Below are 23,554 nucleotides of genomic sequence, written 5' to 3'. Positions count from 1 at the left end.
ATTATTTTGAACACAACTGTATATAATCGTATACCACTCAGAGTAGCCATTTTTCTGCTTTGACTTGTGATACTTTAAGCGTTTTGATAATAATTCTTGTGTACTTTTACTGGAGTAACATTTTCAATGCAGGATTTTTACTTGCATTGAAGTAATCCTGTTGTGTGGAATTGCTTCTATTATTCAAGTAAAGGATTTGAATACTTCCTCCACCACTATGTAAAGTGTATCCTTATCTGTGCTGAGAAGACTGAATTTGGAAGTGAATTTACATTACATATTGCATGTCTGTATTCACTGTGTACATTAAATGAGTATTAAATGTTTAAAAGTAAGATATCCTTTATGGCGAAGACGATATGTGATCCCATGTTAGGAACTGGAAAGTTACAAGTCTCAAGTTTACTTCCTTCATCAAATTGACATGTCTAGAGGCATTGCAGACAGACAGACAACTCACCTATCTCCAACTCTCCGTCTTCCATCAGCATGTCAGCATTGGGCACTTCTGGAGGAGGCTGGCAAACCCTTAATTGGTAGGCTAGGGGAACAGACACAGCAAAGGAGGGGAGAGAGGAAAAATAGAGGAACATTATATAAGAATGTGTGAGAGGAAATGTGGTCTGTAAACCTAAGGTTGGTAAGCAAGGGGGAAAAAAGACTTTCCAATGTTTTGAAACTGGCAAGAAGTCACTTTTCTTTACTGTGATTTTTACCTGCACTAATGTGTACTGGACACTTCCAAGTTGTCTGTGCCTGTAACAACTGCCCTGAGAGTGAGAAATCTTTACAAAAACCAAATAGTGACTCAACCTGTTTTCTGTTTATTTTATTCAATCTTGCTTGTTTCAGTTTAACTTCACTTTTAAAGTTCAGATGGTCAGGCCAGCAAAGCATGGAATCAAAATCAGACCGGCTACACAGATACAGCACTGCCTTGAATCATAAAAAGGAACTCACTTCACAGCTACTGAGTTGAGGGCTGTAATCAATATTACTGCATGACCATAGATCACTCACTAACAGTGAGAGAGAGAGAGAGAGAGAGAGAGAGAGACACACACAGAGGGAGACAGGGCTGAAGGCTATAAGTCAGGATGAAATTGACTATGAAAATGAGACCTGCCAATAGTATCTGCTGCTCTCATGCATATCAAAGCCCTGTGGTCTGTGTGTGTGTGTGTGTGTGTGTGTGTGTGTGTGTGTGTGTGTGTGTGTGTGTGTGTGCCAGCCAGCATGTGTGCATGTCTGAGTGTGCTTGCATGTGTGTGTGTGTGTGTGTGTGTGTGTGTGTGTGTGTGTGTGTGTGCGTGTGTGTTTGTGCGTCTGTGCGCGAGAGGAGAGGATGACTGTGAGCAGTCATTGATCTCACTAAGCTCCAGGACCATTTTTTATAGCTACTTCCACATTCATGTCACATTAGCTTTCTCAGTCTCACGTCCATGACAGCATTATCCACCACTGTGTGATCCTCATCTCTGCATGGGAGCACTGGCATTCAGATCCTTGACCCAAAGATAAATGAATAGAAGGATAGTGACATGGATAAACATCCCCTACCCAAACAGTGGATTGATGCTTCCTCTGGGGTTGATTTGGCATCGCAAACTGTGACATTCTGAATTTCACTTGCGTCACTGAAAGATGCTAAAGAAGAAATGTTGAGACTTTGCCCCTTATTGTGACAACCTCTTGCTGAAGAAACTGTATCCCATATTTATTAATGAAAAATTTAACTCATCTCTGCACTATCAAATAGGGTGTACATCTCGCTCACATTGTGGTTACCTAACACTCTCTTGCCTGTCTTTCTTGTTTCATTCTCTAATAAAACAGAAGTGACAAATGAATGCTTACAACCACTGCCATACATGTCATCCTGTCTCCCTCTTATCCATCATCCCCTGTCACTCTCTGCTGTGCATCCTCCAATAAAGCAGACATTGAAAATAAACTTGAATCCATCAGATGGTACTGTTCCTGTGTGAGTTTGATAGCTGACAGTTAAAAACCCGCAAACAGAAACTCATTAACAACATGACATCTGTCTGAAAAAGAAAAGCCTGCTCAACAAAAACCCCAACTTGACATGTTTTTACTAAAGAGCACTGAACAGAAACTTTTGAGAAGAAGCTAATATAAGCTTCATGAGGGAGAGGGCGGAGGATGTACACATACAGTATATAAATGAATGTGTTGTGAAGGGTATAAAGAAAGTTAGACTCATTAGAAGCCATTCTGTCAGAGTAAACCTTCATCCAAAAAGCACTTTTTCAGGAACATTCTGATGAGGATGAGGAATATAAGCAGCATTTCTTTACTGTGTGGTGAAAACCTTGTATTGCCAAAATAAAAGCTTTCATTCATTCTTTGTTAGTTTGATGATAATGCTTTATGATGGCTGTTAAGACATGAGGTTATCTGTTATCTTTTAGTTAAAGTAAAAACATTATGGGATTAACTTTATGAGATTTCCACATTCCTATTAATACTAGACCATACACATTCTGTAATCAAGGGACACTACACTATACGTATCTAAATGTTGGACAGACTTATAATTATAAACAGCGGAGATAACATACAACCCGCTCCTAAATATGAGGATTTCTTACATGAAAACAAGGTACCCTACTACTTATATGTAACTTATTTGTTAAGGGAATTTAACAAAAGACACTGTCACTTGAAGAGTATGTACCTTTTTAGCAATTATTTGAAATAATTGAGTTTATGTGGTCATCACAAAAATGAGCATGTGATTCTTTAAATGGTCAAGTCAAGATAGAAGTGAAAACATGGGAGTCAAATGTTTTCACATGACAGTAGATGGATACAGACAAATTAAGGCCAAAGTGTCTAAAGATTGATGATTGCAGCCATGCAGGCGAAACATGGAAAAAAAGACGATTGCAGACGGTTTTCATCTGAAAACAAAGTGCGCTCAATGCAAAAAGATTGAAATGAAATGAAAAACTGAATGGCACAGACAATTTTGACATGGAGAAAGAGCAGCACAGGAACAGAAAAATGCAATCTTCACAATGCTGTGGAGGCAACACAACTGTTTGTGTGTACTACGGCAACATAAAAAAAACAGGCTATTGTGCAAAGAGAGACTAACTAATGCACACATAATCACTGAGGGCATCGTTTCATGAAAATGTTTCCTTTTGAATAAAGAATTAGTTTCACAACAGTACAACTGTACCAATTAAAACAAAATTATTTAAAAATCATCAGAATCTCAAAAAGTTTGATATTCTTTAGATTATGTCCTGTTTTTCGTGTGTGGTTGAAAGTTAAAGCTATTGGAGTATTCTATTTTAATCTGATAGCAATTGTTTTAAACAAAGAGAATTGGAACTGGAGGTAAACAATGGCAATGACAAAACAACATTCATATTCACAAACAGGTTAAGTTGAAAGATTAATAAACTTTTCACTGAAACTTAGTTTGTTCTTTTTAACAAACCAACTTTGTGCAAAGCTACTTTACTTCCAACAACAGTAATATGTATATATTGCATATGGCAATGGTAATATGTTTCTTACCTTACATTGATCACTGATTTAAAGTATTTTATTATCATATTTGGGCAAGAAATCCACTGGTCAACGTGTTCTATAATAAAGCAAGTGAGACCTGGAAAAAGGGATTCAAATCCAGCCAAAAGTAAATCACACATCACAGACTTTGCTTAAGTGTCTGTAACTCATTGGTAAGCCCAACTGCTATAATTTAAAGTGACATGTAGCAGGAGTAGTGGCATTGAAATAACGCCTCATACAGTACATTCAAAGAAAGAAAGCAGATTGATAAAAGCTATGAAATGTTGAACAAATGTTAAAGTGTTCAGTAACTCTAAAGAGGAACTTTCTAGAGTATCCATGACAATGAAAACTATCAATAGCATCACTTTGACTAATGTTTAATTTCTGTGGTAGCCTGTGACATAGACGCCAACTTCAGTCAGAGAATAAAAAGTTGTGGTGGAAGACCAAACTTCATAAGTCTGAATGAGTCAAAGGAAGCATGTCTGAGTGGAACGTATAAGGATGAAGTTGAAGAGAGTCTCACACAACAGCAAATGGATCGATGCTGTCACTGCAGCTACAACTAATAATGGCATTATAGTTTTACCGCTATACCTCAAGACAACAAAGCCAACTGCAGAGAAAGCTGATGAGAATGGTATTTTAACCTGAACAAACTCAATCAATGTTTCCATCACTAGCTCTGTGACAAAACTGATAATGCAGTTACTGTCTCACCATGGTAGCTTAAGACAAAGAAGCCGGCTCCAGAGAAGTCAGAGTGGAATTTGATGAGGATGATGTTTGAAGTCGAGTAGACAGACTCCAAAGCTGTGTTCCCACTAAACTGGCCAATCTGAGGAGATGATTGGTCTGGGCCATCCCTACAAAGAAACAAAGAGAAAAACACACACCCATACAGAAAGCTTGTGTTACAAAGGGGGTACTCAGAGACTAAAGACCCATAAACAAATGGATATGATCGTTCTTTACAGAACAATGGGAGAGAAAAGTCAACCTAAAATCATTTGAATAAATTATTGCAGTCATCTCTGGCAGTCAAACGGCTATTTGTGACGAGGAAATGGTTTCTCCAAGGCTAGAAACAAAGATAGAAGAGACTTGACGATAATCATGAGGCAAAACCTGGAGCTGCTCCATTGACTGCGAATGGAGTCGGACATTGTGTGACAAAGTGCCGGCGCCCAGAGTGATTGTGCATGGGTATGGGCTCATCTTCCCTCTCCAAACAATCCAAACTACAATGTCACAAAGCTCATTTAGACATAAAGCCTTCACAAACTCAGATTTCACTTCACTTACAAAACGGCAGCTCCCTTTTTTATCTCTCAATAACAACACAGTTCAGAGCTCTGGCTCTCTTATTCTTGCTTTGGGATGCTCAAGTTCATAAATATTGATTGAACTGTCATCAGATCATAATATAACAAACACAATAACAAATTGCAGACTTGTTGCAGACTTGGTCACTAATATCTTCTGCCACTAACATCAGCTCGGCATTCATGAAAAGTTACACAATTACCACAGAAGGCAGACAGGAAGATATCTGTCAACTGGCAGGTCAGGCTCTCTGTGCAATGTCGTGAGCATATTTCACCTTTAATGAGCCACCAGCTGTCAGACTGGAACTAACCAATAGCTGGCTCATTATCAGTGATTAAAAAGTATCATCATGAAGTTAAATGGAATGATTATTTCCTGCTGTTAAGTGTTTTTGGATGAGGCCAATTATACCTGTTATGCAAGGAATCATCCCCTGCTCTGATTCACATTGAGTGGTTCAGAGTCAGAGTACTTTCATTCACTGCTGATTATTGCTAATGCTCACACACTAACATGTATGAGTACATTATGGCAACATATAGAGTACAGAGAAGGTAGTGTATGAGGTAGCACAAGGTAACATCTGTGACATATATAATAATCCTTACAATGGAATCATGTAGTAAGGCTCCCAGTATGAGACCAATTAGCAGACTAACTGACTGTCAGGTTGGCTGGCTCTGGACTGAGGAGACTGCTGTGAAAATCAAACCTTTAACACTGACACTGTGCTCTCTACAGGGAGCCAACTTTGTGAATGTGTGACAGAGATTGGGATATTTTTTTGAAGTGGGTTTGTATGTGATTGCTATCTTTGGTTTGTGTGAGTTCAGCAGTATGTCTTCTTTTCCAACTGACGGCAGCGTCAGGAACATGCTGTGCGACCAATCCATGGAAGTCACAGAATCATTTGTGGGTGGACGGCACATGGCTCAAGAGTGTTGTGGTGTGGGGAAGGCGGACTGCATACTGCAGTTATGAGCGACATATATATAAGTCTCAGCCCAGTGGTTGAAGAAAACAAGCTGCTTCACTTGATTGTATTTGCAGCGGATAAAAAGCTGCGCAGTTAAAGAGAAGCAGTTCTCAGATGTTCTCCAAGTGTGTTTAGACAACCAACAAGATTAGTTGACATGATTGCGTTATACACAATCCAGCAGCTGATAACTGATTAATAGTTGAAGTCAATTATCAAGCAAAAACGTCAAACATTCTTTGGGTCAGCTTCACAAATGAGGATTTATTTTATTTCTTGATTATTGCGTATTAGTATTCGTTGGCTCTGGATCATTGGTCGGACAAAAAAAGCAATCTGAAGACGGCATCTTGGGTCTGTTTAACTATTTTCTGACATATATAGACTAAACAATGAATCAATTGATATTGAAGGCTTAAGTTAATTAGTAATTTGGAGTGTGTCGAGAGACATCTCTGGTCAAGACTTATCGATCAATGTTTAGTAGCATCTGATGTTAGCTGTTGGTTTGGTGACTGTGAGATTGTTTCATTTAAAATGTGAAAAACTGGCATAGTAATGCTATCACAGCAGACAGTGATACCTAAACATTCAGACCATTGTTGGCGATAAATGGGTCCTGAGACATTAGGTGGTGCATTTAGTGGTAAACCCTTACGTTTTTATTTGCATCTAAATTAGAACCTCCTAGTTTTCCCAAAGGTAAGATAGAGTTTACTGGAGACTCAGGTATTTCATTCAGGTAGAAAATAAGGGCACTGTTTTTTAGCTTATAGCGTTCTATTTATTGGTGACACTGTCTTTCTCTTACCTTGCACGGAAGCTGGATTCTTGCAATATCAGGTGAGAATCGCAGGATCACGTGTCACACGAAAATCCATCTTGTCATCCTTAAAGTAATGTCTGTGTCCGAAACAGAAGCGGACCGAACCAATAAGTGTCCGGTAAAGAGCTACTGGCAGGTACGGGTGTGGTTTAGGTGTGTGTGACGGCCACGACTGTTTGTTTAAAACAACAATGGCATACGTGATCGACAGATGGCTCATCCAATCACCTGCCAAGTATTTTTTTGAGTTTCCAATGACGGCTTCTGATTGCCAGACTTTCTAGATAGATAACAGAGTTTTTAGTTATAGTAGTGTGTGATACTGCATCCTGTAGATCTAAGTGTGTGGATATCTCTTCTATCAGTTTGGACTCATTGATGCTCCCAGCACCTTAGCTAAGATTAAGCCAGATGGAGCGGTGGTCATCCTGCATTAGTTATAATTATTTAAAAGGATTTTTCTGAGGGCTGTGGAAGAAATCTGGAAGGTTGACAGTGCTCACATCATGACAAGCAAACAAAAGTACAAGACAGACATTTGGTCCTTCTGTGTTGGTCTAAAAATACATGGGAATGCATCAGCAGCAAAACATGTCTCACACTGCGGTTGTTGTTTTCCCTGCCTAGCCCTGCCTCTACATGTCTGTATGCCAGGTGATGTTTCTAAACTGTTGATGCTGCACCCTGCCGTCTATTAATAGGAAACAGGCTTTAGCTATAGAAAAGGGGCAGCAACATGACAACCATAGAAATAGATTGCCTATTTATGGTTCTGCTGCCACTGTGTACCTGCAGATAACTATGTGACATGCTACCTAAGCACTGTAAAATATTAAATATTTTGCATTGACAAAACGTCTGCGGTTGCCAATGGCTGCTCTCCTTAAGAAGAATAATGAAGTGAGAAGTCAAGGCTGGGAGAGAAGGTTGTGTTATACATTACATATAAGACTGACTGAGACTTGGAGATAGCATAAGAGGGAATGGGAGAGAGACTTAGGGGTAAAGAGAGACGGATAAAACATGACAAGAAGGAAATTATGTCAGAGTAGCTTTATATTCAAAGAGAGACGTCTGTAGTCACAGTAACCCTTGCAGGAATTTAGCCAATTAGTGGCCAGCTCTGAAAAGATGTTAAAGAGCATGACATCCCGTGTGAGAGAGTTGGTGTGTGTATGTGTGTGTAGCAGAGGTTCTCTGCATGTGGTACAAATTAAAGGCTTTTCAGTCAAAAAAGGAGAGAACAATTCTTAGGGAAATAAACCCTGCTGAAGTAGGAAAAGGTGGAACAGATTGATAAGCAGTAGCACCTAATGAGGATGAACAGTGTCAGTTAAGCTGTAGAGTATACATGTGGAAAAGCAAGTAAATTAAATAAGTAAATAACACCTACCAGACGGTAATGTAGTCATATATGGGCTCAGTGCTCAGTACAGTAAAATTGATGTAAATCCCGTGTCCAGGAGGAACTCTAACACTCCACACACAGTCCTGGAAGTTGGGGTATTCCTCAGGGTGACCAGGAGAGTAAATAGTCCCATTTAATGATGTGATGTTGCCACCACAGAGAGCTGTGACATAGAATAACAGAATTACCCTTAATAAATTACCAGCAAATTAGTATTACCATTGTGAAGCTTTAGTAATTGTCTGGATGGCTGAGAGAGGACATGGCTCTATCAGTCATGTAATGACCACAGGATAACACCTTAATACCTTTAATAAATTGTCATTACAGTTTTATTTTAGCTCAGCAGCACAGGTGTTCCTCGGGAATGTAGGTGTTGCTCATCAGTGGTGTGATGTTACCACGGCCTAGCGCTATAAGACGGAATATTTGGTTTTTTAAATTAAGGGTCCTTGAATGAGTGTTAGTGCTTTAAAGTGTAGCCTTAAAATGAACAAATAAACATTGGATTATTGTGCAGATACTTGTCATAAAGTTAGGATAATATAATTTAAAGTACTGGAAAGTATAATAACGTGCCAGACACCTCTCTTACGTCTTCCAGATTTATTGTATACTCCATTGTAATTTAGGTTCTCACATTCATTCAAATTACAGGGGAACATATTTCATTTTTGTTTTGACTTACAAGTTGTATATGCTTGTAATTGCTTTATATGTTTTTTTCCCACTTTGCTCTGAGCATACAATTCAATATCAACTAGTTATACTGTAGTATACAACATGAACAATAATCACAAAAGTGATGATATCAATGCTGAAATGCTATTAAAAAGCATTTACAAATGAGGGTGCTTTTAGGACGGTGAGGGGAATACGTAGTCTCTCAAAAACTCCTCCTCTGGACTGAAAGAATAGTTCACCAGCATACATGTATATTTTCATTTTCCTTGGGATTATGGTTGCAAGCCCCATATAAAACATAAATGATGTTCTTATGAGAAAGTGATATATTCAATAATAGCAAAACTAACAGCCATGAAGTGACAACACAATTTGTATTCCCTTCACAATACAGCTTCAGTATTACCTTCACAACGCGGTAGTTGGTGATTCCAGTTCCTGCTGATACCATGTAAACATGTGAGTGAAGCCTCTCCGATCAGAGAATATCCGGGCAGACATTCAAACGACACCGTCATCCCAACACTGAAATCTGTGCCAATCACGATGCCGTTTCGAAATGGCCGAGGGTCTGGGCAACTCTGAAGCTGGTAGGCTTGAGAGACAATAACCCAGATTAGTCAAGAAAAATAGTTTAGATATAGATATAGATAAGAAATATTTAGAAAAACTAAAATTAAGTTATTTATAGAAAGAAACAATACATACATCCATTCTAACACTGAATAACCAATAGTCATTACAAAAAAGACTAACTCATAATTCCTTTGTTCTTGTTTAAACTCAAATAACGCTGACATATGAAATGCTGGAGAGACACAAAAAATAACAGCTGCAGACTTCTAGATACAAATTAAGATTACTAACTTTATGACAAAGGTATCATGCACCAAAGAAGCTCCTACTTGTTTTGATGTTGCCAAAATACTCGCAAATTAAATCTGACAGCCTGCCATTTAAACATTCTAGTCGCAGTGACCTTTCAGAGCTACAAGAGGTACTGAGAAAGACAAACATTAGTAGAAGTCATAGTAGTGGAAATAAAAAAAACTGCTAGTGTTCACATTATTTTTCCTGGTTTAAAACACTTTGACAGTGCCCCTGTCATGAGATAAAAGGAATTATTCATCTGTGTGTAATTTGCACATTAATGGAATTACCCGTAACACGTTTAGGCCATCTACAAGATTTGTCATAATACATATAAGACTGCTAAAAAAACCTTTTTAGTGTCAGATAAAATAAATAGAAAACTCATCTCATCACTGAAATGAATCAAGGACTTTTATGCATGCTGTAATGTTTTAGAAACTGCTTTAGAATTCAAAAAATATTTTTATCGTTGTCTGAGAAAGTAAACAAATCATTTTGTTGTTAGTTGCTCCTGAGAAATGAAGTCACACACCTGTATAAATCTAATACCCAAGTTTCCACGTTGGCAAAAGTTGCTGTTTCTGAGCAAAGCAAGAGCACAGTCTGACATCTGCTCTTGTTTTCTTTGTTTAGCAAATGATCAGTGCACACAAAATGTTGGAGAGGAGCTTGTAGAGACAACATTTACCTTGATATGTGATGTGGAACCCTGGTTTGTTTTGTGAATAGTCACTGTGGAAGAAGAAGCTGGTCTGGTGAGTGGTGCTGAACAGAGGCTTGGGGATGACTGGACCGCTGAACCGGTCAATGACCGAGCCCAGCTCCAGTATTCCACTGCGGATCTCCAAATAATCATGGATTGCTTCAGTAGAGAAGTTCAGAAACTGGAGATGGATACCTGAGAAACATTTTGACATTTAAAGCAATTAGCGAAGCTTGACTGACTGAGAGGCTGGCAATAAAAGCATTTGTAGATGCTTCACGTGCAGCCACTCATGAACGACATTGATAAAGGCCACTGACACTGATTGAGTGATTGAATCAATCAATAAATAACAGAAACAGACAGACAGTGACAGCAGATACAGAGACAAACCTAGAGAGAACTACACACACACACACACCATTTTTTTAATTCAAAGTTGACAGTGTTTCTTACCAAAGCCGATAGGTAAGTTGACTGTCCATGTGCAGTCTAATCCACTGGGGTAGTTGCCGGGGAAACCAGGACTTAGAATCACTCCACTTACATCTGTCATAGACCCACCACACTGGGCTGGAAACACACAAACGCAAACAAATGCATAACAAAGAAAGACAGACAAAAGGGAAACAGTGGTTTGGTGTTGAAAGCAACACATCAAAAGTAGTACAGCAGACGTAAAGTACTTCTCCTTTTATAAGATGCTGCTGCTGGCCAGACTAAAGTATCTTCAACCTGACAGTTTGCATCATTTTGAATAACACATTCATTTTCCAAGTCTTTAATAAATACTCTTTCTGAATAAATTATCATTGTGCAAGTTGATGTGTGAACAGGGCTTGTTTCCCCTAGTTTGCCTCAGTGCATGCTGATGCTTTGGCACACTCTGCATGTTTATGGCAGACTCTGACTTAGCTTTGCATCAGTTTAAAAGCTTAATCATATTCTGCACAGAATACTAAATAATCAGCTCATCACAAAACAGCAAATTGATCCAACGGCTTATTTTCCAAAGAGTCAGGGTAGGCAATGGAGACTGCTTGCATCATTTCTGCAGCACTGAGGTTTTGCACGTATCTCAATATATCCAGGCTAGATTGCATGCATGTGTGTATGGTGTGTGCATATACTGTATGTACTGTTGGAAAACACCTACCAAGACATAGTGGTACAGGGTAGTTCCATCTTCGAACAGGTCCAGGCATGCAGGTGATATGGGCGTTGCCCTAGAAATGTAAAAGCAACCACAATCTGTTATCATTTAAGTTGAGTTGGGAAATTGCTACGATAATACAGAATTTGGTTTAAAAGTGCAGTTTTATCTACTCAACAATACTCTATAATACTGTAGAACTGTAGTGATGCAGATATGTATATATAAGGCACAAGAAAAGCAAACCATTAGAGCTGTATACTGTACTCGACAGAAATTGGCAGACCACACCAGAGACATACATTATTAAAGAGTTGTGCAAACCACACCAGAGTTGTAAGTTTAGTAAGAGATGGGAAAACCACCCGAGAGTGGTGTTTCCTTCTGATTTACAGTTTAAATAGTTCTTGGTTTGTGCAGCCAGGGGATGAAAAGAGTGAATGGCGGCACATCAGACAAGCTTTTAATGATTCCACATACGTATCTGACAGTCGGTTTGCATTAAACTGCAATTTGTAGTGCATGTGTGTGTTCTGTTTATCTGAAATGGCTATCCTCCAATGCCTCTCAGTCTCTCAGTATGAATCTCTATCGAAACACAAACAGTATATACACATATAGGTTGTATTTTACCTGAAGAGAGTATCCTTGTTCGCATGAAAACTGTACGACGTCTCCCACCATAAATCTGTCTCCTTGTCTTATTCCATAGTTTGGAGTCTGAGGCTCTGGACATGACTCCAGACCAATAGCTGATAAGAAATGTGAAATAAACATGGTTGTAAAAGTTTCACACATCATCATGTATATATAGCTTATGCCACAGATAAAGCTGTATGTAAAACAAGTATGTTACCTGTATATTCCAAGTGAAAACCAGCAGCTGAGACACTTATATCAGAGTTGAAGCTGAGATAGAGGTTGTTAGATGTACTATTCAGGAGAAGGGGAATGGTGGTGCCTGATAGCAAGGAGAGAGAAAGAAAGCCATAGACTACCATGATCACATTTTTTTCATTTTTCAACTGAGGGTTGAAAGCAAAGAATCTTAGTTATCTGACAGCAAAGGAAACAACAAAGGCCCCCCATTTACATTTTCACTTTTTTTTGTTTGTGAAGTGTTTTCGATGGAGGGAGAACGGAATTACTTTTATATGAGACATCTGTTTTATTTGAAACCACTTTTCAAATGTTGGCTTGACCTACTTAGCATGGCTAGGGGAAGTACAAAGTAAAAAAAACGGGTACTGCACTACTAAAGCAAAGCTGGCACTGTGCAACAGTGTGATTCTGTCAGAGTCCTTTACAATAAGATAGTAGGTGATGCACTCTAATGTAAAGGAATAATTACCTGCTCTAATCTTGTTATCAGTGAAAATGTGATTGTCTTGGCTTGCTTAAAGACGGAACAGTGTCAAAAGCATCCTCTGATACTAACCACTTGAGTTTTAACATTTCCTCGAGGCCAGTGAGCTTGTTTTGACTTACATGTTGTCTTATGTTCAGTGGCAGATGTGTCAGCAAAACATATCAAAGTTAAAGAGACATTCTTCTGAACGCACAGTGAATCAGGCCAACTAATGTGATTGGTTGCCTGTTGTGAGGGGAATTAATTAGCAGCTTTTTCAACAGTCAGCGGCCCCCCCTGCTGGTAGCGCTCATACACCAGAGAAATAACATTCATTCATTAACATAATGGACTTCTTTTTCTATGACTCACTAATAAATGATGAATGATGATGAATAATTAATGTGGGTGGATTTAACCATAACAGTTATTATGGGATGTATGACAATATTAATTACCAGTTGTAATTACCCCTAGTACTAAAAAGTTGTATTATCGCCCTGCATGTATTTACTTATTAATGACTTGTATATGGAAATACTGTCACTGTCATTTCAGTGCCAACAATATCATTTCTTATCCAGTTTCAAGCCCTGCCATAGATTATTTAACACAACTAGCATATAATCATATTACATTGCGTCCATAAAAGCAGTATTAGTATCCCCAGAAAATGCTAACTCCCCCTTTGGATGGCTGCTTGTATTACACGAGTGAATGAATCCAGAGGAGTGCTTAAAGCAGCCATATTATGCTCATTTTCAGGTTCATAATTGTATTTTAAGGTTGTACCAGAATAGGTTTACATGGTTTAATTTTCAAAAAACACCATATTTTTGTTGTACTGCACCGCTCTCTCTCACTGCTGCAGCTCCTCTTTTCACCTGGTCTCTGTTTTAGCTACAGAGTGAGACCTCTTTTCTTCTTCTTCTTCTGTACTATCTTTGATTGCACTCGCACATGCGCAGTAGCTCAGATGTAGATCATGTCAGCTAGCTAGCTCCATAGACAGTAAAAGAAAGGCTGTTTCTACAACTTCGGTCAGGTACAAGGCAGGATTAGCTGGGAGACTTCTAAATGAGGGCGCACATGTAAGTAGTTCTTTTGTAGATTATGGTGAACTTGTGTGTGTTGTAGCAGTGCTTTGCTATTGAGAACGAGGTAGCATGCTAGCGTTAGCATGCTAGCGTTAGCATGCTAGCGTCAGCATTAGCGTTAGCATGCTAACGCTAACACTATGAGCTAATGGTTGCGGTTAGCCTGCTCGTTTTGGCTTGTGACATCACAAGCCGTGCCGACTTTGAACAGCTCACCCAGAGACTGAAGGCAGGACACATTCAGAAACCGTATCTCACTCTAAACAGCATGGATGGATTTTTTTCAAAGTTTGTATGTGTGTGGAAGCACCAGAGACACAACATAACACCCCAAATCCCAGAAAAAGTGATTTTTTCATAATATGGGCACTTTAACCCAGACTGAACTATTTATTTTATTTACTATATTTTGGTTGAATATGAGTTGCTGGAGCAGAGGGACAATATTTGGTCCAGACACACCTTTTTATTATAATTCTTTCTTTAGGAAAAGTTGAGAAGAGGAATGTAGTTTTCTTCGGCATGTATGAGTGAAATATAGAATATATATTTTTAAATGTAAAACTTGCCATTAGGGTTTATACGTCTTATACGATTATTTTATTGCTGGTAATCAGCTGTGAATATAAAATGTGCATAATTACCACGAGTTAAAAAAAATATATCTTGCTCCTCCCAATACAATGAACTTAAAGGTATCGTTAATTACATTGTTCAGTACATTTTGGGAGCATTTAAAACTGTGAATAATTGTATTGTTTTTGGAATTAATGTGGTTGACACATCATGTCATAGGAATATCTATTCCTAGTGTAAGTGTAAGAAGTGTAAGAAGATCAATTAGCTATGCGACAAAAGATTCTCATATGTCTTTCATGGAATCACAGACAAACAGGTGTCAGTGGGTGTGTTCTTCAGCTCCTGCTGGGAGACTCAGAATGGGACCAGTTTAGCTCTAATTGCACTCTTGGCAGGGGGTCACATGGCCAGCATTTCGTATGCCTCAAAACATCATGACGAAGAAGAACACCGCATGTTGTCATGATGCAATTAACTGTCACGCTATATTTGTTGTGATCAGTTTCCAAGACGACAGAGTTCTTGTTCTTTATTTTGTTATGTGTATAAATGCTTGTAAAGGGGTTGTTGCCTTGAAACATGTATGTATTCCTCTCTATATACTCAAATACCTAAAACCAAGCCAACAATTCAACAAGCCATTCAGATTTAGTTGCCCTTCCTATGTTACATGCCGGCTCAATACAAAACGAGCAGGCTAACCGCAACCATTAGCTCGTAGCGTTAGCATGCTAACGCTATGGCTAACGCTAGCATGCTAACGCTAGCATGCTACCTCGTTCTCAATAGCAAAGCACTGCTACAACACACACAAGTTCACCATAATCTACAAAAGAACTACTTACATGTGCACATTTAGAAGTCTCCCAGCTAATCCTGCCTTGTAACTGAGCAAAGTTGTAGAAACAGCCTTTCTTTTACTGTCTATGGAGCTAGCTAGCTGACATGATCTACATCTGAGCTACTGGGCATGTGCAGTGCAATCAAAGATAGTACAGAAGAAGAAGAAGAAAAGAGGCCTCACTCTGTAGCTAAAACAGAGACCAGCTGAAAAGAGGATCTGCAGCAGTGAGAGAGAGCACTGCAGTACAACACAAATATGGTGTTTTTTGAAAATGAAACCATGTAAACCTATTCTGGTACAACCTTAAAATACAATTATGAACCTGAAAATGAGCATAATATGGCTGCTTTAAAATAACTACTTTCCATCTGCGGTCCCTAGGCAGGTGACATAAGACTAACAGAGATGTACAGAGATGACAGAGATGTATCTAACAGATGTATCTGGTTACTCCAAATCAACTATTCAATTTTAAACTGTATGATTTTACCATATTCCTAGTTGAAAATAACTGTATCCTATAATACAACTGAGATAATTGTTTCCTACTGGCTAATCTGTTGCAATTTGTCTCACACGTAATCACAGTCATTTTCCAAATTAGTTTTTGGCAAGAGAGGGCCTTGATATGTGTAACGTTTTGAGGAACACCATAAAAATTACTGAACAAACTGTTTACCAGAGTAGCTGCCCAGTCTTGGTCCATGGTTGTCGGCACCATCGTAAAAATCCAAAGAGTCCCAGTTATGCTCAGTGGCAAAACTCACAACTTGTATCTGGACAGACAGATAAAAATGAAAAAGACAATAATTTGATAATTTGTTAGAAACAAAGGCACCTAAATTGTCATTTGACATCTGATAAAATGGTCCTACACATTTGCTAATTCTATGAACAAATTCAGAAAGGAAGTAAAACACAAGATGTGTGTTCATTGCTGTAAATATTCAAATGAAACTAAAGATGTGAGCAAAGGCTGTTTGTTGCCTCTACTTGTAATGCTGTGAGGTGCCTGTCAAATATGTGTAACAGACTCCATTTTGTGTCAAGAGGCATCTTTGCCTTTGTATTTGTCCGTGAGAGCAGTTTGGCTTACACGCAATCAGGCATTATCTCTTACAATTAGATCCTATCTAGTTATCTCTAGATGGTCCCTCTCTCACAAACCATCCATCCATTCATCCTTCTAATAATATCTTATCTTCCTTGACATCCTGCCTGATCAGCTTTTAAGCCAATGATACATAGGTCAGCCAGGAAGCAGCGTGTGACAGGTGCTACCTGTATTCCAGCCCCTTCTGGAACGGAGACCTTCCACACACAGTTCTGGTTGTTGTCATAGGGCTCTGGATATCCAGGCGATAGGATGGTCCCACGACGAGAGGTCAACATACCCCCACAGGGAACTGAGAGAGAGGAGAGAGCAGAAAGGAGAGAAAAGCAGAGGTTAAAACAACACTTTGTCAGGCAGAAAAAGGAAAAGAGAAAGTCGGTCGTATCATCTCTTCCCCTGCAGAGGAGGAGACCAAAGAGCCTGAAGCCTCAGTGACAGCTTGGGCATAGTTAGGCTTGGGGTGTGACCACATTAAGATGTTATCTGCATTTAAATTGTCTGTTTTTAATTGTGTTTTAGTTTTTTTATGGAGCATCCATTGTGTGGCTGATAATGCATCTTATGATGTTACTGCATTCTGAATCGAAAAATATCTGTCTTCTGCCTAATTTCTGGATTCATATTTACCTATGCATGTTGGCAGGGTGTCATTCCATTGTGCCAAGTTGTCAGGTACACTCTCACACCGTATGCCAGTTGAGCCATGCAGGACATAACCAGGGTTGCACTCGAACTGCACCAATGAGCCAACTGCAAAGTCATTACCGAGACGCTTCCCAAAGCGCGGCTCAGGGACTGAACTACACTGGGTGGAGCTGGTCCTCGGGACAGCTGCAGAAATAAGGAAGGCACAATCGTTAAAAAATGTTAATATCGATAGTAATGCCAAATGTAAAGTTATTGCTACCTATCTTGGCAATGACATCCCTGGTTAAATAAAGGTTATATATACATAAAAAAACTAAATACATAAAAAAACTAAAATCACTGTGGCGTTGTATGTAAAATGGACACATCTACAAAATATAAGAGTTAACCCATAATACCCCATAACCCCAGAGAGCCAAGATTTATGATGTAGCAATTACCACCTCACACACACAAAATCTCACTGCTATTGTAGGAAAAACAATTAAAAACGGTGTAAAATGTTCGACACAAAGAATACAAGCCTGTTTTGAAAACCCTTAAACATAAACAATCTAATTTATTTGTTTGAAAATGGCTACTAACATCAATAATAATAATAATCTAAACAACAACTTTGGCTACTTGTGATTGGCTGACCTTGGTAGACGAAGTGAAAACCCTTTGCAGTTTCTGGTCCGACCGTGGTAAACTTCACTGTGATCTGATTTCCAGAACTGAGAGGGAGAGACTCACCTAGGTAGAGGGAGACGGAGTCAAAGAGAGACAATATTAAAGCTATAGTGCGTAGTTTCTGTCGCCCCCCTGAGGAATTCTAAGTAATGACAACAAAACTGTTGGTGCGTCCACATGATACAAGCCTTCCATTATCGCGCACAGCCCCCACCCCTCCTCCACGCAGTTACTAGTAGCCAAGGAGGACACGGAGGATTAAAAAAACATGATGGACTCTTCAGAAGAGTTAATTATCTTCACTCGAGTTTCTGCGCACAAAAGTCGCCGGACGACACCAGTTTCTGAACATAGCCATACTGAGAAATACAGAGAGAGTTGTGTGGAGCTGATCTTAATTAGCTTTGTATCAACTTATTTGGCAATGGCTTGAATTTAATATCAAAAAGTTATGCACTAAAGCTTTAAGAAGAAAGATATATGGTTAGGGCTTAGGTCGATCCATCCATCTAACCATATTACAAGCCATCCATCCATGCATCCTTACCAGAGTGGGACCCAGAGAGAGAAGACAGTAGCGTGTTTTGTTGAGTGGGTCCATTGTAGATTTCCACCACATCATTTAGAGATGTCTGGAACAACACAAACTGTCCAAAGAGGACTGGAGACAAAAAGGGTGGAAAAAACAGATAGAGGATGAGTTAACCACTCTTTAATGGTGGCAAATTCTTATTCCATGCCACTGTCTGTGCCTGACCTTCCAATGATAAAATTAACCTGTAATACCTAATCTAAATTGTATTGAGCTGCAGTGTCAACCTCTATCTGAAGCCAACTACTGGCACAACATTACATATCAGGACACTTAATAGTCAAAACATAACCTTATCATTATCACGCACCAGTCCAACTCACCCCCCTTTTGAGTTGGCTTGGGTGTATCAGTGTTGTCAGCTAGTGGGAAATGCTGGTGTTGGCAAAAACTATGTCGGGAAGATGATTTCTTGTCTGTCTTCTCTTCAGTATTACAAGCAGGTAGAGTGAAAGAAAGGCATATGACACACGTGGTAACCTGTCAAAACCATGTCCCAAAACCCATGTTTACTCTGTTTCAGTATGATGGAAGGTGAACAAACTGCTGCAGTGGCCATGAACCATGACTAAATCATGGATTTTAGAGTGGAGCTGCAGTTGCATGTAGCATTAGAGGGCCCCCTGGAGGCCCGAGGCCCCATATTTGCTCAAACTAGTGTAAGTCTTGGTTAATCACTGTGTCTTCAAAACAATCTTAAGTTGCCTTAAGATGCAAAACTGTAGGTGTACTTGTACTATAGATGAAAATGTGTTTGTCTGCAGCACATGGGAAAAAAAGGTCCCTTAGGATAAATTACATTTATTTCAGCCTCAATGAAGCCAGCTCCCTGGCTACACAGAGACACAGACACAGACACAGACACAGACACAGACACAGACACACACACACACACACACACACACAATTATATATCACCTCTCCATCCATCCCTCCCTCTGGCCCCAAAGGCTGAGGTGTAAAAGATTAAATCTGAACATTGCCAAGGATATTTGGCTATAAGAAGGTCACTGGTCTCTTTGAGACTGTTTCTCTCTGTGGAGTGCTTTTACGTAAAACATGATCCACATTTTGCTAAAACATTGCCGTGACTCACATGATTCCCTTTCTGCTTTTATGTTCATCACAAGTTATGAAATGCAGAACAAAAACAAAACAGTAGATTTTCAATTGGTGTCCCTGCAGGTGTAAAAGGGGATCTGACAATAAAACAAAATCATCAAGAGAGAGCTCTATAGGGCAAATAAATCTAACATCTTAAACTTGTATATTATAGCCATGCCATGGTCGTACATGAGGATGTGTATAAGGGCATGCTGTTGAGTGGTCATAAAAAATGACAAAGATTCTGCCTGTCAGCAGAAATACTTAAAGCTCCCACCGGGTATAGATTTTAAGGAAACTAGAGTGATTAAGGTTTCCATCATGCCCTGCTGTAATATCGACAGACCGCAGAGCAGGTGGAGGAGTTCACAACTGAGAGCGTTTCAAAACAGAACAGATTTCAGGCAGGAAGACACACATGAATCAAGATTCACACGCAGACTCATAAAGCATTAACACACACAGGGAATAGCTTACACGCTGTTAAGATACCGCAGTGGATTTTACTCATACTGAGATAACAAGAAAGAACAACATATATCCATACCAACACAGAAAGACTCACACAAAAACAAAGCCACACATTCACACAAACAGAGATAAGTGATCATGGCAGTGTTGTCCCACGCTGTGTTAACCACATGGCTTGGTAGTTGGTAGTGAAAATCCCTCTGTGCTGCAGTCATGTACACCTGGTAGTGCTGCCGCGATTAGTCGACATAATCGACCATTAAAATAAGTCGACGGCAATCTTTTTAGTCGACATCGTCGTTTTACTATTGACTGCCTATTTATTTTTGGTCTCCTGTCTCAAACGGCTCGCTGTAATTCACCTCCACACCAGTCTGTGCGCTGTGCGCGCCCTGCTGGTTAATCTGCTCTCCTCTTTCTTCCCCCTCCACCCCGCTTTCACTGCTTTGATTTGAAAAATGGCGTAGGCTGGTAAAAGAGTGGTCTGTAACTTTACCGTACGAATTGAGCAGAGGATGCACAGTTAGACCAGTGGGCAGTGGCGCGGCCGCGGCACACCAGGCCGCCGGATGGTGTTGCTAAGAACTTGCAATGTATAACTATTATCAGACCGGCCCTCGCGGCCTCGAAACACTACCGGCCCACCGGGAAAAGTCTCGAAGCCGCCTCTGAACGTAAGTATATGATATATTAATGAAACGGCGAGCAAGTTTGTACTGTTTATTAACTCTTGACAAGTACAATGACAGTCTTTGGATGTTAAACAGGCTACTTAGACTTTGGCAGTAATGTTTTAAAATCCCGCCGTGCACGCAAGTGTAAACGCGAGCAGCACACACTGCCTGCGTGGTGTGAGCGTGGTGTTTCTGTTGTGTGTCAGCTGCGTGGCGGCTGCGTGGATTTTTCTGTCTTTACACACCAGAAACATGTCTGACACTGCGCTGCCGCTGCTAGCCTTGTCTGTACACATGTATGTTTCTTGATTTACTACACTCAAGCAGTATACTTCATGTTAAACATACATACAAACAATATATACTGATTTGATTACAGCAAAGACAACGTCGGCAGTATTGACAGCAAAATAGTCTACAGAATATTTTGTTCTGTATTGACAAGTGCAATATTTGAAAATCGATAATTATTTATTTTTTTAAATTACATTTATATCTGCATTTATGTCATTTTTTTGTAACATTTAAGTTATTTATATTGTTTATGGCACAAGTGACATTTTATGTTTTGGCCCTTCAGTTGAGTTCAAAATAAAATGGACAAAATAACAAACACAAAATAACAAACACTAATCGAAAAATTAGTCGAAAGATTAATCGTTAGAAAATTAGTCGTTAGTGGCAGCACTAACACCTGGTAGATCTTTTCGGTCGTCCAGGTTGTAACGTGTCCAGCAAAGTTTAAATCAATCCACTGGACTTGTTATGAAATTATTGAAATATGTTACTGTTCACTTGAAAGGCTTGAGTTTCAGCTCTTAACATCAGATGGAGAAAACCTGGGCATTGATCCCTGTGAAGCTGCCATGCCTCCCGATGAGCTACCTGAATAGGTGGCCTCTGCCACGTCCTCATTCAGGAGGTATGGCATCTCCACAGAGATAAATGCCAAGAGTTTTCCCCACCTGGTGTTAAAACTGAAGCAGCCATTTATATGAAAGGTGAAACATCATTAACCATTTAATAACCAGACCAGTGGATAACTGATCATCAAACTGCAACCTTGATTCAGTAACCTTCAACTACTGTAATTTATAATTATAGACATGCAATTTTTATTTGGAAAATGAAAGCTGCTTAAAAACAAAGCACAATCTCTGTCACTCGCTCTGTGTAGGAGGTTTAGGGAGGCTGTCTGAGTTTTAAACAATATGTACGCCAAAATGTTAGCACGTCTCAGTAAAATTGTCAACATGGAGCTGGCAATCCAAAAGCAAAATATAGCGAGGCAGCAACCATTGTAAAAGCCACTATTTATTCATAACATCACAGGGCATAATTGGACATCACATCCACCAGTTACTGATTGTTTATAAAAGCTTAAGTCAGACCCAATGAGTCGTTCTTATCAGTCAACCCATACTTTAGATGTCAATATGTGATATGGTGAATGCATTATAGACACAAATGTAAATGTGCACATCATGGAAATTAAGACAATGTCAAACTATTTCAATTCCAACTAATCCAGCTCCAGGAAAACTGAGCAAATTCAAATTGTGAAAACGTGATATAGTTGAAAGTTCCAGAAAAAGATAGTAAGTAAGCTAGTAATCTTAAATTGGGATTTTTTGGTCAAACTACTATTTCCAAGGATAAGAATGAACTTCAACACTTAACTTGACAGTGACATGACCTGTGACACTGATGATTCAAATTTGATTAAATTGTAAATTCAACCTTCTATCCTACCAGTTTTAAAAAACATTTCACATTAACGTAACTCGGAATATGCTATTGACCCATGTTCCAACAGACTGACTATAATCAGTGATTTTAAACACAGCACCCCTTCCAACCTTATTTCCTCTAATGTCCCCTATTCCCAACAGCCTCACTAAATGTGCAGAATCCTCTGCAATATTCATATCTTTATAATGCCTCATTTATGTCTGACCTAAGGGCCTCCGATCAAACGTGGCAAGATAAAAAACTGCCTCATCTTTAAATGTCACTTCAATGATGAAACCCTGACCTGGAATCAAATAAATGGCCAGCGAGCTATCTTTGATCATGTGTAATATCTCTACTAGTTTTTCAGTGGTTTAAAAACCCCAAAGGGGGCCTTTGGGGAGTTTCCCCATTAAAATCAAACAAGTTTTAATGTGACTTTATTTCGCTGAGTAAAAGAACAAAAGGAGAATACGTGTCAAAGAAAATTGTGATCACAGGTTTCGTTCTCGACTGTTGTCTCTTCACCTACACTTTAGAATGTCTACACTATCATTTTAAATCTTTTAAATAAATTATATTTTTTTAATACTTTCTGCTTTTGTACTGCATTTTCGCACTATAGAACACCCAATAGATCCATACAGGTACTGTATGTAACTCTGGGAAATATTCTTAGATGATATTCACTCATACAATATCATGTTGAATGCTTACCAAACTCTCTCGGTACAGATATAGAGTAGACGCAGGTCTGTCCAGAGGTATAGTTTCTGGGGAAGTTTGGAGATAAAACAGTCCCTTCTGTTCCTGTTGAACGACTTCCACAGGGAGCTGGAGACAGAACATACATATGTGCGCACACATAAAGACAGGCAAAGAGGGACATAATCACACACAGAAACACGTTAAATAACACACTGTTGATTTAAAATAAGCTTAAACTGTGCCAGTCTGTGCTTTAGTGTGTGCTACCTTGACAACTAGGCAATGCCCTGTTCCATCCAGGTCTGCCATCATCTCCCATACTACAGGTTAGGGTAGAATAGCCCTGAAGACAAAAAACAACCACATTTTACTGCAGGAAAAACAACCTCAACAAACAAACAAACCAGTCAACCAAACATCCGCCCAACAGACAGACAGACAGACAGACAGACAGACCGTCCGTCC

The 23,554-nt window shown here is 39.3% G+C and overlaps 1 protein-coding gene across 1 annotated transcript in view; it reads right to left on the bottom strand.

Annotated features, from left to right (window-relative positions):
* Positions 1-23,554, bottom strand: part of csmd3b (CUB and Sushi multiple domains 3b) — a 434,951-nt gene that overhangs the window by 42,917 nt on the left and 368,480 nt on the right. The window contains exons 32-47 of the mRNA XM_031296181.2: positions 23,357-23,432; positions 23,099-23,215; positions 18,357-18,470; positions 17,777-17,872; positions 17,117-17,320; positions 16,657-16,781; positions 16,055-16,151; positions 12,364-12,468; positions 12,141-12,259; positions 11,511-11,580; positions 10,811-10,927; positions 10,340-10,549; positions 9,185-9,373; positions 8,080-8,257; positions 4,276-4,421; positions 461-541 (exon numbers count right to left, since the gene is read on the bottom strand). Of these exons, the coding sequence (XP_031152041.1) occupies positions 461-541; positions 4,276-4,421; positions 8,080-8,257; positions 9,185-9,373; positions 10,340-10,549; positions 10,811-10,927; positions 11,511-11,580; positions 12,141-12,259; positions 12,364-12,468; positions 16,055-16,151; positions 16,657-16,781; positions 17,117-17,320; positions 17,777-17,872; positions 18,357-18,470; positions 23,099-23,215; positions 23,357-23,432 (2,044 nt within the window). The remainder of the gene's footprint in view (positions 1-460; positions 542-4,275; positions 4,422-8,079; positions 8,258-9,184; positions 9,374-10,339; positions 10,550-10,810; positions 10,928-11,510; positions 11,581-12,140; positions 12,260-12,363; positions 12,469-16,054; positions 16,152-16,656; positions 16,782-17,116; positions 17,321-17,776; positions 17,873-18,356; positions 18,471-23,098; positions 23,216-23,356; positions 23,433-23,554) is intronic.

This window comes from Sander lucioperca, chromosome 16 (assembly GCF_008315115.2).
Source record: "Sander lucioperca isolate FBNREF2018 chromosome 16, SLUC_FBN_1.2, whole genome shotgun sequence".
Taxonomy (NCBI): Eukaryota; Metazoa; Chordata; class Actinopteri; order Perciformes; family Percidae; genus Sander; species Sander lucioperca.
The sequence above is the reverse complement of the archived record's forward strand: the minus strand, read 5'-3'. Positions and strand labels throughout refer to the sequence as shown.